This window comes from Cervus elaphus, chromosome 19 (assembly GCF_910594005.1).
Source record: "Cervus elaphus chromosome 19, mCerEla1.1, whole genome shotgun sequence".
Classification (NCBI taxonomy): Eukaryota; Metazoa; Chordata; class Mammalia; order Artiodactyla; family Cervidae; genus Cervus; species Cervus elaphus.
The window spans coordinates 75,589,113-75,606,893 of record NC_057833.1 but is presented as its reverse complement, the minus strand read 5'-3'; the positions used below and the strand labels follow the sequence as shown (position 1 = coordinate 75,606,893).

The 17,781-nt window shown below is 48.5% G+C and overlaps 1 protein-coding gene across 1 annotated transcript in view; it reads right to left on the bottom strand.

Annotated features, from left to right (window-relative positions):
* Positions 1 to 17,781, bottom strand: part of C2CD2 (C2 calcium dependent domain containing 2) — a 63,646-nt gene that overhangs the window by 9,845 nt on the left and 36,020 nt on the right. Inside the window, exons 7-13 of the mRNA XM_043874481.1 lie at positions 17,140 to 17,248; positions 13,571 to 13,635; positions 10,888 to 11,012; positions 9,738 to 9,912; positions 8,461 to 8,574; positions 5,502 to 5,629; positions 2,949 to 3,273 (exon numbers count right to left, since the gene is read on the bottom strand). Coding sequence (XP_043730416.1) covers positions 2,949 to 3,273; positions 5,502 to 5,629; positions 8,461 to 8,574; positions 9,738 to 9,912; positions 10,888 to 11,012; positions 13,571 to 13,635; positions 17,140 to 17,248 — 1,041 coding nt within the window. The remainder of the gene's footprint in view (positions 1 to 2,948; positions 3,274 to 5,501; positions 5,630 to 8,460; positions 8,575 to 9,737; positions 9,913 to 10,887; positions 11,013 to 13,570; positions 13,636 to 17,139; positions 17,249 to 17,781) is intronic.

Sequence of the window (17,781 nt, the reverse complement as noted above, 5' to 3'; positions counted from 1 at the left end):
TAAGGAAGCCAGTCTGTCTGTATCTCTTGGCGAGGTGGTTTTGTCACATCAGCTAACACAGTTCTGTCTTTCCCTGAGACGCTGTTCCTCTACCACCTAACCAGGGCACTTTGAAGGAGGACGGTGGGAAAACTAGCATCCTGGGAAGGTCAGACTGGGAAGGGACGGGAGGAATAAGGAAGTGGGGAGGTTATTTAACTTCCAGCTCAGTTAGGATATCTGCTTTCCTCATAGCAAGACTATTCTTAATTTAAAAAAAATATATAAAACAAAAATAACTTACTGTGTAGGCAATTAACTCTGGTTGGCATAGCGATCCTCTTAAGTTAAAGGGGATGAGCAGGAGATGGAGAAAAGGAAGAAGTGAAAAGAAAAGTTTGCAACAGCAAAATCAGAATGCGAGACGGTAAGAGTTTGAAGCATTTACATCACACAACATAGGACGTTACTGTGTAGGACGTTGGTCTGTTTCTCTTTGTCTTACTTTTGAATATTTTTCAAAGTCTCCACCAATGCTTTTGTTCTTACTTGCGGTAAAACAGACATAAAATGCACCATCTTAGCCACTTCTAAGTTTGGTTTGTCTGAAGCACATTCGCAGTGTGCTGTAAGCATACCAGGGCTTTGTTAAGCTAAAAATAAAACTAATTTGAGGAATGTATTTCCTGTTTTGGCTGCATCATCACAGTAAGTAGATTTCCAATCAGCAGAATTCCAGGGGAATTCTAACAGGCAGGCAGGTCTCAGAAAGCTAACTTCCTCCTATGACAGGAGACACAGGTGGTTCTTAATCTGAAAACTGGTTTTAGTTTAAAAAGGAGAGCTGCCTCTTTATCACCAGTTTTGGTGGGAAACAACAACCATCTGCATAATGCAGAATCATCTAAGTTTCTGACAACAAATCTCTCAGATAACACTGGAATATAAAGCAATTTTTTAAAGTGCTACCAAATGGGTCCCTTTAAAAAATCCTGGGTCTGTGAAGCCCTAGGAGTGAGGTGCGTCCTGTGAGCCCAGCGCCGCCCGCGGGGCTCAGGGTGGAGAACCAGCGCACCTGTGGGCACCAGGTCCCCAGGAGTGAGGGTGTCACCCATCCCGCCGGCCACGGGAGAGAAGCGGGGTGTCCAGGACACAGCAAGGACACAAACCGCAGGGAAAGAACTCCCTGGGAGGACCGCGGAGGGAGGGAGGGAGGGAGGAGCAAGCTGCGGTCTCTGAACGCACCAGGGTTGGCGAGGCTCAGCCTTTCAGAATGAACTGAGGGCGGGAGGCAGGGTCGGCTTCTGTGAGAAGAGGAGACGCCTGCTGGTCTGTTGGGCACAGAAGGGGTGCACCCACCTGTTCCCCATGTGTCCACCCTGCCCAGCGCCCACCTGCCTGCTTTAGGGGGTGGGGGGGTGGTACATGCCGGGCTGTGGACCAACAGCCAGGCCACCTTTTTTACAACAGAGGCCAGGAAGCCGCCACAGAGCCAGTGCTCAGGTCACCGCTCCCCACGCCACTCCTGGCCACCCGACGGGGCCCTGGGAATATCAGGCAGCAGGCAGATGGAGCCCGATCTTCATCTCAGGGTCTGGAACCACACCCAGGAATCCTCTCCTCTCTCTCTCCTCTTCTCACTTCTGCTTCCTCCCCGATCTGTCCCCTGATCTGCGGGGGTGGGTCGGGGGGAGAGACAGGAATCGAATGGGGAGGGCTCTCCAGCTCCATCCCAAGGATACCAGGTCTGTCCTGTGCCCCAAGGTGTGATGAGCGGCACCCCTGGCCTTGACCTGGCTGAAGCCAGCAGCGCCCCCCACTCCCCGCTATGACAATTGAAACTCTCCAGCCACGGCCAGTGTCCCCTAGGGAGGGGACACGATTGCCCCAAGCAGGAACCACTGCGCTGGTCCCCGGCACCAAGAACAAAGGAGCAGGAGGCAGAGCCGCTGACCACGGTTCCCAACCCGTGAGATTCTTAATGTCTACCCTCGCCGAGGAGCCAGGATGTAGCACAGAGCTGTACCCAGGACTCCCGGCTTGGCCCCAGCCCCTGCCTCGGCTCTCCTGTCCCATCCTCTGCACTGGGACCTCCTATAACTGCCCGGCCGCCCGGGAGGTTTTTGGGGAGGCGGGCACCGCAGTAGGTACATCCCCGTACATGGAGGAGGGAGCTGAGACTCAGCGAGTCTTGAAGCCTCACATCTAGAGCTGGCTGAACCTCTGGGCTAAATTCTCTTGGCAAGAATCTTCAGGTCACCATCGGGCCAAAGTGCTGTCTGGGTTAAACTGCACACTGAAGAAATGTACAGATTTAAAGCCCTGTTTTAGTGCTAATGTGAAGCAGTCGCGTATTCTAATACAATGATTATCTTACCTCTGCACATGTATTAAGTTAATTGGTTAATTTTCAAGGGAGCTCTCTCCCCGTGGGTCCTGTTAGGGATGAATGGGAAGGTCTGGTTTGGTTTCAGTTGGAGAGAAGAGTCTGAGAGGCATGCAAGTGCAGGGGAGCCCATCTGTGCAGCTGAGGGAACCCCAGTCTCTGCCCAGCAGGTCTCCTTGGCTCCATCGTGGTATGTGGCTCCTGGTGGCCCCCCTCCATTCTCTGGATGGTTCTATTCTCAGGAGGAGGGTGCAAAGACAGAGAACAGGGTGCCTCTAGCCATGAACACCAAGTGGCCCCAAGAACAGAGAGATGACCTCGCTGCTCACACTCAGAAGTGTTCTATACGTGCCCCAAGCCCTGCCCATGGGCTCGAAATGGGCTCAGACATTGAGTGCAGGTGTTTTTGTAGTCATGGGGGTGCAAGGGTAGGGTGCCCTTGTAGAGGAGAGGGGAAAGAGAGCAGAGACTGAGAACTGAATTTTAGCCTGGAAACTAGCAGGAGACCGAAGCCACGGACTGGCGGAGGGGAGTGATGGACAGCAGGGTCAGGGTGGGCAGGGAGGTAGGGAGGGGCTGGTACCTTTATGCTTCTTGGCAGCGGCTGGCTCCAACTCCGATACACTCAGGGAGCTCTCAGACAACTCGTCCCCCTCGGGGTCCTGCAGGGCCTGGCCACCCCATGCCCCAGCCGGTGGCTCCTTCTCCAAGTCCCAGGAGTCTAGCTCTATCTCCTGGGGCTCCAGGGCTGGCAGGGTCCCCACTGGGGCCTCCTCCTCCTCCTTGGGCAGGGCAGAGGTCACAGCCACCTCTGGCTGGTCCTGGGGGACAGCCTCTTGGCGGGCACCATCCATGGAGGCTGCGTAGTCCAGCATCAGGGCTGCGTCACTGTCCTGAGATAGCGAGGTCTGTCCGGGGGTGAGAGACAAAGTCAGGGTGAGGAAGATGCAAGGATACTCAGGAGGAGCAGTGAGCTGGAGAAGCCTTGACAGCCCCACCCACATAGCCGTGGGGTTGGTTTCGGCGTCCGAAGGTGCCCGGCCCTCCAAGGAGACAGCTAAGGAAGCTGAGAATCAGTGGACGCAGGTCTCCCAAGGCAGAGGGTCGGCCTGAGGTGCCAGGCCAGGGGAGTCTGGGGAAGAGCACCCCGTCTGGGTGCGGAGGTGGTACACAGTCTGCTTAATGACTGCTGACAACTGCCTTTTCTGACCCAAGTCAGAAATGCCCACTGATTCAATCTGAGACAATTTGACCTTCAGTAAAAATGGGGCCTTCTTGGTGGCTCAGCATAAAGAATCCGCCTGCCAGTGCTGGAGATGTGAGTTCAATCCCTGGGTTGCAAACATCCTCAGGAGGAAGAAATGGCAGGCCACTCCAGTGTTCTTGCCTGGAGAATCCCATGGACAGAGGAGCCTGGTGGGCTACAGTCCAGGGGTCACAAAGAGTTGGACATGACTTAGCGACTAAACAACCACAACAAAAATGGTAAGTCAGCTGGACTAAATGATCTAGAATAAAACCTTAGAGAAGACACAGAGGAGAGGGAGACAGTCACAAGTCTTGTCCTTATTTAACTCTTTTGTTCTTTTTTATTTTTGAAGCCTCTGGTGCCTCAGACAGTAAAGAATCTGCCTGCAAATGCAGGAGACCTGGTTTCTATCCGTGGGTCGGGAAGATCCCCTGGAGAAGGGAATGGCTACCCACTCCAGTGTTCTTGCCTGGAGAATCCATGGACAGAGGACCCTGGTGGGCTACAGTACATGGGGTCACAGAGGGTCAGACACAACTGAGTGACTAACACTTCCACTCTCATTCTTATTTTCTGGTTTTAGTTTAGCATAGCCACACCGCTTGGCATGTGGGATCTTAGCTCCCTGACCAGGTGATGGAACCCCTGCCCTCTGCAGTGGAAACTCGGAGTCCTAACCATTGGACCACCAGGGAAATACACTCACTCATTTATTCATCCTAAAGAAAACCCAACTACTGAACTGAGCCGGGTGCTTCCAGAGATGCCATCGCCCCCTGCTGGCTGCTTCTGGAAGTGCATGCAGGAAACCCAGAGGCATCACCTGGCTCTTGGAAGATAAGTTTCCAAGGCCACCCACAGCCTGGGTACAATTGCAACATTGGTGACTCGCCCCTAGCACCTCCCAGGACCTGTTTTGGCCCCTTTCCCAAGAGCCAGGGGCTCAGTTCTCAGCATGCCCTCCAGTCCACCTTCTCATGCCCTCAAGAAATCAAGCCACCTGCCGTGTCCAAAAATGCATCTTCCTCCTTGTCCCCTCCCAACTACTAAATTTCCCACCTGCTGCTCCATCACTCACATTTTCTTTGCTCATTCTGAAAGGTTAACAAGAGTAAGGGACTGTCACCTGGGCCCTTGCCCTGAGGGGCTGGCCTCTCCAGTAGCCTGGCCTGCCCACTGTCCACCTGGGATGCCTCGAGCCTGCCATCTGCCCTGGACTAAGGTCGCAGAACAGCACAAGAAAGGCACGGGGGCGGGGATGTGTTTTAAAACAAGCTTCATTTCTCTGATGGCAGGAGGCATAAACATTCATTGCAAAAGGAAGCATTTGGAAATGAGTCATGTGTAAAGTGAAAGTTCCCCAAGACGGTGGTGATGGGGGTGGAGGTCCTGTCCCGAAGGGGAGTTGACCTCATCTCGGTCTTTCTCTTTCAGTAATTTTTCTTCAAATGATTCACCAACCTCTCAACACCCAAAGCATCCCAGGTCAGAAACCGTCAAGTTCCTTCCTCAACAGGACAAGCTGCGTAAACAAAAATGCCACAAGTAACCCCTTGTTGGGGGAACACAACCTGACATTCTCCGGGCGGGCACTGGTGGTAAAGAACCCGCCTACAATGCAGGAGATCTAAGAGATGCAGGTTTGATCCCTGGGTCAGGGAGACTGCCTGGAGGAGGACATGGTAACCCACTCCAGTATTCTTCCCTGGAGAATCCCAAGGAAAGAGGAGCCTGGCGGGCTATAGTTCATGGGGCTGCAAGGAGTTGGACATGACTGAAGCCCCGTAGCAAGCATGCAGGTGACCTGACATTCGGGGGTGGAACTTTCCGGAGTTCAGTGGAGAGCTGGGGCGGGGCGGGGCGGATATGGGAGGCGGAGAGGCTCACCTTGGAGACCCCGGATATGATGATCGTGCTCTTCTTCCTCGGGGACTTGAGCTTCAGCTTCGAGGACTCGCTGAGCTGCCGGATGGCGACTTCAGCCACCGGGTCGGCCCCGTTCAGCACCAGCAGCTCTGCCGGGGGAAGAGCAGGGTCGGGCACATTAGCTAAACCTGAAACTTCGACCAGAACTTCAAAGACGGGGCAACAGATCTGGTCGTTAAGGAGGGGCTGGCAAACATTTTCTGCAAAGGGCCAGAGGGTGACTAGCTTGGGCTTTGTGGGCAGCTGGCCTGTCGCAACGACTCCATGCTGTCTCAGAAGTGGGTAAGCAGAGACCAGATGTAAGAGTGCGCACCGGGGACTTCACCCCAAATGTGGTCCAGTGTTTAAGAAGTCGCCTGTCAATGCAGGGGACATCAGTTTGATCCTCGGTCCGGAAAGATTCCACATGCCTCAGGCCAACTGAGCTTGTGTGCCACAACTATTGAGCCCAGATTCTAGAGCCCGTGCTCTGCAACAAGAGAAGCCACGGCAATAAGAAGCCTGTGCAATGCAACTACAGAAAGCCTGTGCGTAGCAATGAAGGCCCAGTGCAGTCAATAAAATAAAGTAAAATTTATAAATAATTTTTTTTACAGTGGGCATGGCAGGTTGTGGGGAAACTTCACAAGTGGGACAGGCAATGTTCTTGGTCTACAGCTGATGCTCTGCGCTTACACACACTCACCAAGGTGTATGCTTCACATCATGCACTTAAAAAATAATAATAATAATAATTTTGTTTACTTATTTTTGGCTTTGCTGCTGCTTGGGCTTTTCTCCAGGTGCGGCAGGTGGGGGCTAGTCTCCAGCGCGGGCTCTAGAGCACAGGCTCAGTAGCTGCAATGCACAGGCTTAGCTGCTCTGCAGCATGTGGGATCTTCCCAGATCAGGGATTGAACCAGCATCTCCCGATTGGCAGGGGGATTCTTTACCACCGAGCCACCAGGGAGACCCTCACATCATGCATTTTAATGTACGGAAGCGATGTCTCAGTGGAGTGATAAATAACTAAGGCATGTAAGGGAACAGAAACCTCTGAGCTTTGGGGAGATGTGAAGTCTGAAGGGCAATGCAGCTATTCCCTGGCCCTGTGGACACATAAGCTAGTGTTCAGGGTGTTGAGGGACCGTTCATGGAAGCTGCTCCTCCCCAGGATTGAGCCCACACCCCGGCCAATATCCAGGGAATGCTTAACTTGGACCCAAGTCCTGAAAAGAGCTCTGTGAGTGTTGTTCCAGGTAATTACCCGCAAGGTGTCAGAGGGGGGCAGCTTTTTCAGTCTCCCTTTGAGGAATGGGGAAGAGAGGAGGTGGCCAGGTGGTGGGCGGCAGGGCTGGGACCCCCCCACCCCCACCCCCCGCCACCTGGCCAGGTCTTTCCCACTCAAGAGATGCTGCTGGACCTCATAGGTAATCGCTGCTCTGGGACAATGAAAAGGACATGGGGTGAAGGGGCAGGATGTCAACAGGAACTTTTTCTCAGCTTGGCCTCAGTCTGTGGACCACAGATGCTCCACTTCCATGGCCGTCGTGAAGGACCAAGTGGTGGAGACCTATATGTGGCCACTGACTCCACCCCCCATCCCCTGCCCCAGGGGAAGAATGGAACGTGGTGAGAGCTCCTGGGAGATGGCTGCGATGTTAGTCCCAGGTCTCAGGATGGGGGCGGCATCACCGAGCCCAGAGCTTCCGTCCATCCTCAGAGAGCCCATCCACGTGTTAGCTGTTCTTGAGAAAGCTCCCAGGGTCCCCGGCTGCACAGAGAGGGCTGGGGATACCACCCTCGGGCCAGCAGGGGAAGCACAGCGGGGACACCCCACTCAGGGTGAAGGTGCCCCCATGCTACAAGGCAGAGCTGAGCAAGGACCCTTGGGAGCAGCCAGAGGAGGGATGTTGCTTCCGCCGAGGATTCTGCAGTTGGTGGGCGGGGAGTGGGGGCTACCCTGCAGCTCCCATAGAACCAGGGAAACTCCCACGGGGAAGAGGCAGTTTCCCACTCCTGCCAGGCTCTGAGAACACACAGCCATCCCAAGACAGCACCCATCAGAGGAGAGCTGCCTGCCCACCGCCCACTCCTCCCATCCCATCCGCGACCTTAACAAGAAAAGAAACAGGACTTGGTGGACAGGGGCTGGTGGGCGAGCTGGAGAGAAGCTGCCTGCTCCATCCTTCTCAAACTGCAGGTCACATGTGATGATCAAAGGGAGGAAATTTAACCCCAAATTTAGATTGTGCTTTGACTCCAACGGCAGGGACACAAGCGACCAGGTAGTGGGAACCTGCATCCAGAGTTCTGGGAACACTAACCCAGTTACAGGGGCTTCCCAGGTGGCGTTAGTGACAAAGAACCCACCTGTCAACGCAGGAGATGTAAGAGACCCAGGTTCCATCCCTGGTCGGGAAGATCCCTTGAAGGAGGGCATGGCAACCCACTCCTATATTCTTGCCTGGAGAATCCCCATGGACAGAGGAGCCTGGCAGGCTACAGTCCAAGGGGTTGCAAAGAGTCGGACATGACTCAGTGACTTAGCATCCCACCTTCTTACAGAGGTTTCCGGAGACAAAAAATAAAGAAGTCTTTATAATTACATCCCTGAATCCTGCTTATTTGATGATACCCAGGTAACTGGCACATTGAACAAGAGGAAAAATAACAGTGATAAATTTTTCGCAGTGGGGCACGAGTTGGGTTTTGTGCTTCTTTTGTCCAAGTTCCCGAACACAGGGCAGGGATGCCAATGCCACCCTCAGTCTTCCATTGACTTCCACTTCCCTCTTGTTCTTCTAGTTCCTCACTTATCCTTGAAAAAAACAACTCTCCCCAAACTCTAACAAGGAAATGCGTTTTCTCACCAGATGAGAGCTCGCAAGCAGAGCCTGAAAAAGCCGACTGGGGACCATCTTGAGTGGTCTCACGTTACCTGTGTCTGAGGAAGAGAATGTTTTGCTGACGGGGGCACCGTGGCAGGAAATGGCCTGGACCGAGATGTCCTTCTCGATGACCTTCACCTTGACAGGTGTCCTCAGGGGAGACTCTGCCGGGAGAAATCCTGGTTATATCGGCCCTTCGAAAGCTGTCCGACTCTGCAGTCACCGGAAAGTGAAATCATGTCTCATTTCAGTTCTACTTCAGGCAGCCTGGGGGGCTTCCCTGGTGGTCCAGCGGCTAAGGCTCTACACTCCCAAAGCAGGAGGCTTGGGATCAAACCTTGGTTAGGGAACTAGATCCCACATGCTGCAACAAAAGATTCCCCAGTGCCACAACTAAGACCCAGCGCAGCCAAATAAGTAAACATAACTAACTGTAACAATCCAGAGGGGTGGGATGGGGAGGGAGGTGGGAGGGAGGTTCAAGAACAAGGGGACATGTGTATATCTATGGCTGATTCATGTTGATGTTTGGCAGAAACCAACACAATTCTGTAAAGCAATTACCCTTCAATTAAAAAATAAATAAATGTAAAAATGTATTACTAACTGTTCATGCAGCTGGAAAAGGTAAAAGGAAAACCTTAAGATATTTTTAACACACTCTCTTATTCTTTCTTGTGGGGAGGGAAGGAATGCCCCCAAAGGGGCATTGGAAACCTAGGTTTAAATAAAATTCCAGAAACCTTTGAATTAAGCCAGAATTTCACTTTCTGCTTTTCATTCAAGAACTGAGCCAAGTGATTTATTCTGGCACGATAATACTTCTGTATAGGCAGGAACACAGTACAAATTAAAAAGTAATAATAAATCATACACTTATACAGAAGTTGTCTCCAAGGTGGTGGATGTGGGGACAGCTACAGAATTTGGCTAGATCCGAAACCACTATGCATCAAGCCTCCGAATGAATGATTTTTAACATGAGAAAATACACTGGCTGCTCACACCTAATGTTTTAAGATAAAGTGCTGCCCCATGTAAATGTCATGGTGTACTTAATTTAACGAGATATTTCATCTAGTATCTTGACTTTGGTATCAGAATACACTGCAGGGTTGAACTTTGCTTTGTCTTGTCTGACAAGATAGAAAGATAATTGTCTTTAAAAAAAAAAGAGCTATGCAAAAGTCTTGCCAATTACCATTCTTCCTATGCCAGGAGATTTTTCTTACAAATAATCTTGCAGCCTACAGTGCTCTGCAGTTTATAGATGCAAGACATTTACCGGGGAAGCGTGATTTCAGACTTTCTGTGGGAGGAGCCTCACCAGAGCCCAGCAGGGACGCCCTCCCTGCGTCGAAGCGAGGCTTGGTTTTCACAGCAGTGACTGTAGTGACCACGGTCCCGCATGGCATCACAGTGCGGTCTTTTTCTATCTTTGCAGCAGGAACAGGTGGAGGCATTTGCCAGGGTTTTACCTCACCGGGTTCTATGTAAGAAAACTGCAGAGAAGGCTGGTTACCTGCTTTGCAGTCCGTGCCGACGGACACCTCGCCATGGCGCACTCCCTGCCTTTACAATAACCTCTGATATCTTTAACTGTCGCTTAGTATCATAATTAATGGGTAAGAATTGAGATTTTCCCAGAATTGACATAGGAGGATGAGACCCAGGCTCAGACCCAGCCACTCAGCTTGTAATGATGGGAACACAGGCTGGAGAACCAAACAATGTAAGATAGCCCCTCCTGAGTTAGGCCTGAGTGAACGGACACCAGGGGCAGTTACGTCGGGCAGACGATGCAATGTAACCCTGAGCAGGAAGCATCCCACTCCTGTCTAGAAACGTGTGGGAGGAAGCATCAAGCTCTTCTTGGACGAGCTTCTTGTTTCAAGGTGAATGAGAGCAGGAGTCTGACAGACATAAATTGTGGCGCCCTACACCGAGGTCACGGGTGTGGAGCCCTACACCGTGGTCACAGCTGTGTGCCCTGCACTGAGGTCACAGACATGCACCCTACACCGAGGTCACAGGAGGTGTGGAGCCCTACACTGCCGTCACAGCTGTGGCATCCTACACTGAGGTCACAGGATAAAAATTTCCGGAATTAACCAAGCCCCACAGCAACTGTTTACCATGAACCTCTGGATCTAAACCTGCCAGTTCCCTGACGTGTTAGGTAAAACACCCAGTCTACAGCATCCTAACCAATCACCTAACAGCACCATCCGAGCATGAATCTCCTCTGTCCTAAGGCGGTGAAAATTGGCCAATAGTCCTCGAAAGGGGTTGGCTCTCCCTTGAGCCTGTCCGCTGTTCTAACAGTGTCTCCTACTCTAATAAATTCTATTCTCCTCTCATTCTGCCTCATGTCTGGAAATTCTTTTTCAACTTGTGCTCAGACCATGACATCAACAAAGACGTCCCTTTGCTCAAGTGGGTGGAGAAGGACCTTGGCCTCATAGAGGACATCATACCTCTGCAGTAACTGAACCCAACGCCGAGCTGCCCGGGGAGGCCCCGCTGGTTAACGTAAAGCTCTGAGGCCCGGAAGGCTGCTTCTTGAACAAATCCAAGGGGACAGTCGTCATCGCCAACAGAGCTAAAGAGACAGGGGATGAGTGGGGAGAACCATGGGTGTCTGCATGGGGGCAGGATGGCCCAGAGCAGCTGCATCCAGAAGCAACCCTGGACGTGCCCCCCATCCCTCACCCCTCCCCACCCTCCTGCCTTGCTCCCCGGGAAACACTCCCATTTCAGAACATTTTAGAAAAGTTAGTGTTGTAAAAGATACAAGAAGGCCGTGGAAATGCCCCCAAACCAAGGTGGCTACAGAGCTGTGATGATCAGAGGTGGTATGTGATCCTATCCTGGACTGGGAAATACTGCTAGGAAGGACCTTAGGGGATTGGCTGATGGGAGCTGAAAAATCTGGTCGGTATATTAACAAAGTGAATCAGTGCGACTCAGGAAGCTGATAACTACACTGTGGACAGATAAGAGAATGCCCCTATTCTTAGGAAGCACATACTAAAGAATTTAGGAGCAAAGGGCCAGGACGCCCCATACTTAAAGGCACGTGGTTTGCCCTGAGTGTGTGTGTGTGTGTGTGTGTGTGGCGAGACAGAAAGACCAGTGGACAGCAACCACCAGGTGTGAGCACAAACAATGAAGGAAAACGGGCAAAATGTTAAAAATATTTGATTTCGAGTAAAGGTTATATGGTTGTTCTTTGTTCTGTTTTTTGTTTTTTCTTAAGTGAGAAATTTCACAAATCCCATCAGGCTGGACTGGAATGAAATTCCCACATGGCCAGCAGGGGTGGTGCCCTGGGCATGGATTAGCAAACAGCAGTTCCACCCTGCGTTCAGACCACACACCCTCTCTTGGAATGTCAGTTCTTATCTCAGGAGCATCCCAGTTATCTCCAGACTACAGAGCTGAGGAAACTGCCTCAAAATTATGGCTAATTAACTAGGGAGCTTGAAATGCTTTTTCCTATGTCTTGGTAACTTTAGGAGATAAACAGATGGCTTAGTTTCACAGCTTAATTAGCCAGGCAAGGGTCACCTCTCCCTTTTGTTCATAAACATTTTAAGAAACCTAATAAATACTGAAACTATGGATTTACACACATGCATATACACAGGTCCACACTCACCCCAGGGAGTTTTACCTCTGATTATTGCTTTCTTGTATCTAAAGCATGTGCCCAATTTTGGAGAAGGAAATGGCAACCCACTCCAATATTCTTGCCTGGAGAATTCAATGGACAGAGGAATCTGGAGGGCTACAGTCCATGGGGTCACAAAGACTCGGACACGACTGAGCCAACTAACACTTCACTTCAAAGCATGTGCTCTATTTAAGCTGCTGGGGCTTCTTTTACAAGGAAAAGCCAGTTGTAATTCATGGAGACAGAAAGCAGAAGGGTGTGTGCCAGAGGCTACAGGAGAGGCATGGGGAGTGAGTGTAAGTTTTGTAAGATGAAGGACTGATATCGAAGCTGAAGTTCCAATACTTTGGTCACCTGATGCAAAGAGTGAACTCATTGGAAAAGACCCAGATGCTGGGAAAGATTGAGGGCAGGAGGAGAAGGGGGAGACAGAGGATGAAATGATTGGATGGTATCACTAACTCAATGGATATGAGTTTGAGCAAACTCCGGGAGATGGTGAAGGACAGGGAAGCCTGGCGTGCTGCAGTCCATGGGGTTGCAAACAGTTGGACAAAACTGAGTGAATGAACAGCAACAAAGATGAATTTTGGAAATGGATGGTGGTGATGTCTGTACAACCATGTGAATGCACTTAGTGCTACTGAATTTTACACTCAAAGATGGTTAAGATGGTAACATTTATACATGTTTTACCACAATTAAAAACTGAGATAAAATTTTTAAAAAAGAAGGTTTATTAAGCCCAAGAAGGCTGAGAATTGCTTCTCAAGCCAATGATTGTTGAATAAAAGATTTTGGATATTTGTATTAAAAAATGAAAAGAACTAGTTGAATATACTCTTTCTCAGAATGTTTGACCTTGTTAATAGCTAGAATAACTGCTGACAAAGGTCTATATAGTCAAAGCTATGGTTTTTCCAGTAGTCATGTATGGATGTGAGAGTTGGACCATAAAGAAGGCTAAGCACCAAAAAATTCATGCTTTCAAACTGTGGTGCTGAAGACTCTTGAGAGTCCCTTGGACTGCAAGGAGATCAAACCAATCAATCCTAAAGGAACTCTTTAGGATTTCCATCAGGCCACCTGATGGAAAGAGCTGACTCACTGGAAAAGACCCTGATGCTGGGAAAGATTGAGAGTAGGAGGATAAAGGGGCGACAGAGGATGGGATGGTGGCATGTCATCACTGACTCTAGGGACATGAGTTTGAGCAAACACCAGGGGACAGTGGAGGACAGAGGAGCCTGGTGTGCTGTGGTCCACGGGGTCGCAAAGAGTCAGACAGGACTTAGTGACTTAACAACAACAATAATTGGAATGGACTGTTGACTAAACATTCCCTTGGGAAAACCTGGAGTGGCTTAGTGGGCAGAGCGGATCCTTCTGCTGAATCTCCCACCCTCCCTGCCCCAAGGCCCTGGTCAGGGCTGCTGTATGACCCTCCCAGAGAGCAGGCCTCCTTTTGTCTGCTGAACACCCACCTTCTGAGGACTGCCCGTCATCTGAAATCTGCAGGTGCAACTCCCTCGACTTGGCACTCAACTCACTGTGGAAAGAAGGGCTGTGAGTCCTTAAAAACGCTTTACTATTTTCTTGAAATAGTATTTTTTTCTGATTTGACAGAAAGGAATGCAAATCACCATCAATATTTAAGAAACTACAGGGACGTATAAGTCAAGTAAATACAAAGATTATCAGCAACTTCACTATCCAGAAATAATTACTGTTAATATTTGGTGACTAGTCTCCTAGGATTGGGATTCCCAGGTGACTCAGTGGTAGAGAATTCGCCTGCCAATGCAGGAGATGCAGATTCAGTCCCTGGGTGGGACATATCCTCTGGAGTAGGAAATGGCAACCCATTCCAGTGTTCTTGCCTGGAAAATCCCATGCACGAGAAGCCTAGTGGGCTACAGTCCATGGGGTTGCAGAATCAGACATGACTTAGCAACTGAGCCCACATGCACATTCCTAGGATTATCCAATGGAACTTAATGAATGATGATGGAAAAGTTGTGTAGAACTGCCATCAAATTTGGTGGCCAGCAGCTACATTTGGCTATTGAGAAATTTATTTTATTTTTGGCTGCACTGGGTCTTCACCGTTGTGCATGGACTTTCTCTAGTTGCTACGAGTGGGGGCTACTCTTTGTTGTGGTGAACAAGCTTCCCATTGCAGTGGCTTCTCTTGTTGTAGGGCGTGGGCTCTAGGCACACGGGCTCAGGCACATAGGCTCAGTAGTCGTGGCTCATGGACAAGCAGCTCTGTGGCAGGTGGAATTTTCCTGGAACGGGGATCGAACCTGTGTTTCCTTTCATTGCAAGGCAAATCCTTAACCACTGGACCACCAGGGAATCCCAGCTACTGAGAACTTTAAATGTGGCCAGTGTAAACTGAGGAACTGGGTTTCATTTTGTTAATTTTAATTAATTGAAATTTAAAGAGCTACATGTGGTTAGTAGTTCCTGTATTAAAAGGTATAGCTGTATAACTATTTGAAAACAAATATAGAACATAATATGCTTCCCCATTCCTTTATAATCTGTTGTTTTCACTTAAGATTTCATGGATATCTTCCCATGTCAATAGGTATAGAGCAACACCCTTTTTCATAGGCATCTAGTACTCCATCATCTGGCCCTATGAGATTTTATTCAGCCAACTCCTTAATAACCAAGCCTCAATAATGGTTTGCCTCCAATATTTCATAATTATAAACAAGCTGAGATAAACATCCTCATATGTATATCTTTGCACACACTGTGTGATTATTTCCTTAGAAAAAGAGCAATTGCCAATCAAAAGGTATATGCATATAAAAAATTTTGTTTTTTTATATATATTGATGACTCCCAGAATAATTATATTCCAATATATATATCCACTGGCCACTTTCAGTTTTTCTCTACTCACTTGTAAGGGGAAAAATAATCTTTGCTTAAGTTTGCATCACTTTAACTATTTCTGAGATTCAACATCTTTTCAGATATTTCTAGCTATCTATAATTCTTACTTTTTTATTTCTAGTTGAGATATTTTGCCCAATTTTGTAAGAGAATCACATATTTGTATTAATAATTTATAAAAAGCCCTTTACATTATACATGGGACACCTTCTTCCTTTACTTTTCTAATTATTTACTATTTAACACCAGAAAGTGATTTCTATATTTTTGTAGTCAGCTACTTTACCAAAATACAACTTATATTAATTTTTGTATTATTTCTAATAGTTTCAATTGATTTTCTTGAGTAGCCTGTGTGTGTTAGTCACTCAGTTGTGTCCAATTCTTTGTGATCCCGTGGACTGCAGCCCGCCAGGCTCCTGTGCCCATGGGATTTTCCAGGCAAGAATACTGAAGTGGTTGCCATTCCCTTCTCCAGGGGATCTTCCCGACCCAGGGATCAAACTTGGCCTCCTGCATTGCAGGCAGATTCTTTACTGCCTGAGCCACCAGGGAAACCCTGAGTAGGCTAAATATGCAATAGTATCATCTCCAAGTAATGATTAGTTTTGCCCCTTCCTCTCAACTACTTGCATACTATTTCTTTTTCTTATCTAATTGCATTAACCAGCACTTCTAGAACAAAACACTGGGGATCCTTCTCTTGACTTTAGTGGGACTGCTTCTAATACTTATCACTAACATGATTTTTTAAAAAATCTTTTGGAAAAAAGTGAACATAAATCTTGTTCTAATTAAGTTTTAAAAATTAGAAACGGGTATCAAATGCCACTGACTATCTTTTGGGCCTATATAGAGATAATTACGTTGTGTTCTTCTTTGATCTAGTGACACGATGGATTTCATTAATAGATCTCACATTAACCCATACTTTCACTTTTGGTATGAACTCAGCCTCAGTGTACTATTCTTTTATTTTTTTTTAATTCAGTAGTTGTAGCATGATGCTCAGCAGTTGTGGCTCACAGGCTTAGCTGCTCCATGACATGTGGAATCTTCCCGGATCAGGGATCGAGCCCATGTCCCCTGTATTGGCAGGAGGACTCCCACCAGGAAAGTCCTTGGTATATTATTCTTAATGTGCTACTGGATTCTATTTGATAATACTTTAGTTAGAATTCCTACATCATAATTTATAAGTGCTCTACACATTCCCTTTTTTCCATTCTCTTTGTCAGACTTTGGTATTGAGAGAGTTAATTCTTAGGTGGGTTGATAAGGAGTCTGGGGCCCTCAAGGAGGAGAAAAGGACCAACTTTTTTCCTACAATGCTTTGTCTTAGTCACAGAAGAGGCTATTTTCTTTAAGCCCAGAGCCAATGATGACACAACAAAACTCATCTTGCTCAAGGATCTGTTTTGCCTTAAGCTCTGTACTAATGATTCTATAACAACAATGTGTCTTGCTCGAGGACATGTTTCTTCTTCTTAACAAGAACATTCTGACTAATCTGGTTATCTTAAGATGTATGTTGTAAGAGTGGATCTGGTAAGACCTTTCAATTGTTAGTTCTAATTTTGCTAATTTAAGATTTATGTTGTGGGAGTGGATCTGGTAAAAGTATATAAGGCCTTGATAAAACTAGTAAGTGGGGACATTCTTCATCCCCCTTCTGATGTCTATGTCAGAAGCTTTCTCTTGTCCCTTTTCTTACTTTAATAAAACTCTGCTACACAAAAGCTCTTGAGTGATCAAGCCTGGTCCCTGGTCCGGAAGCTAAATCTTCTTCTTCCGGAGATCACGAATCCAACATGGTTCACTGTAAGCTATCAGTATCAATCAGAAGTTTCCTTTCATTCTGCTCTGGATGGCGTGTGTTTCTAAAGCAAGTGGGAGGTCCGACAACACATCTCTCTTGTCACAGCAGGGCATGGGAGTAGGTGAGGATACTATACTATACTATACTAGATACCGATACTAAGAGCTGCCTTCAAAAAGAAATCCATGTCTGACTTAGAGCCACCTCAGTGTTTCCCCCTTCCTCTCTTCCTTCCTTTTGTGCTGCGGGATGGTTTCAGAATTTGACAGCATCGAGTAGGTGAGGCCATGGAAACCCAAGTCCATGAGAGCCAGCTATACTCACAAGGTGAATTCTTCTTCCCAAGTGAGGGCAGCAGCGTTTCTTGCGAGGGTGCTGGAGAACTTCTGAACAGGATCATTTAGCCGAACTATACATACTGGGTTAACATTGCCTGTAATCAGACAGAAGGCCACCGTATTAGCCTTTATTTCTCTCTTCTAGTTGGATCAAGACATTTTGCATATAAGAGAAAGGCTGAATTCGATGTCTGTGGTCTTGGCTCTCCTACTTCTGAGTGTCCATTTACAACCTCTCACAGCACGAACTCTGGGGTGAGAGATTCTATGCTCGCTGGATGTCCACAGCTCTAGACTGCCTCCAAGTCACACTCCTCCCCCTCAGCTCTGACTGCAGGCACTGCCCCCCAGGGGGGGTGCCCTCCCTGGGGTGATATTACAGCAGAGATGTGGGCCCCACTTTGGACAAGACTAACTGTTTGGAAAAGTCAGGGCATCTGGGGTAACTGCTAAATGTGGGGGTACCTCACATAGAACCTGCTTCCCTCTTACAAAGATGTATGTTTTTACAGTTGACTCAGCTCAGCCAAAAATGTTTGAGGTGTCTGGTCCAGGTAACCGGACATGTCACTAGTGAAGACTTGTGTCTGCTTTAAGGCTATGCTTGCCCTAGGGCATAACGCTGTGA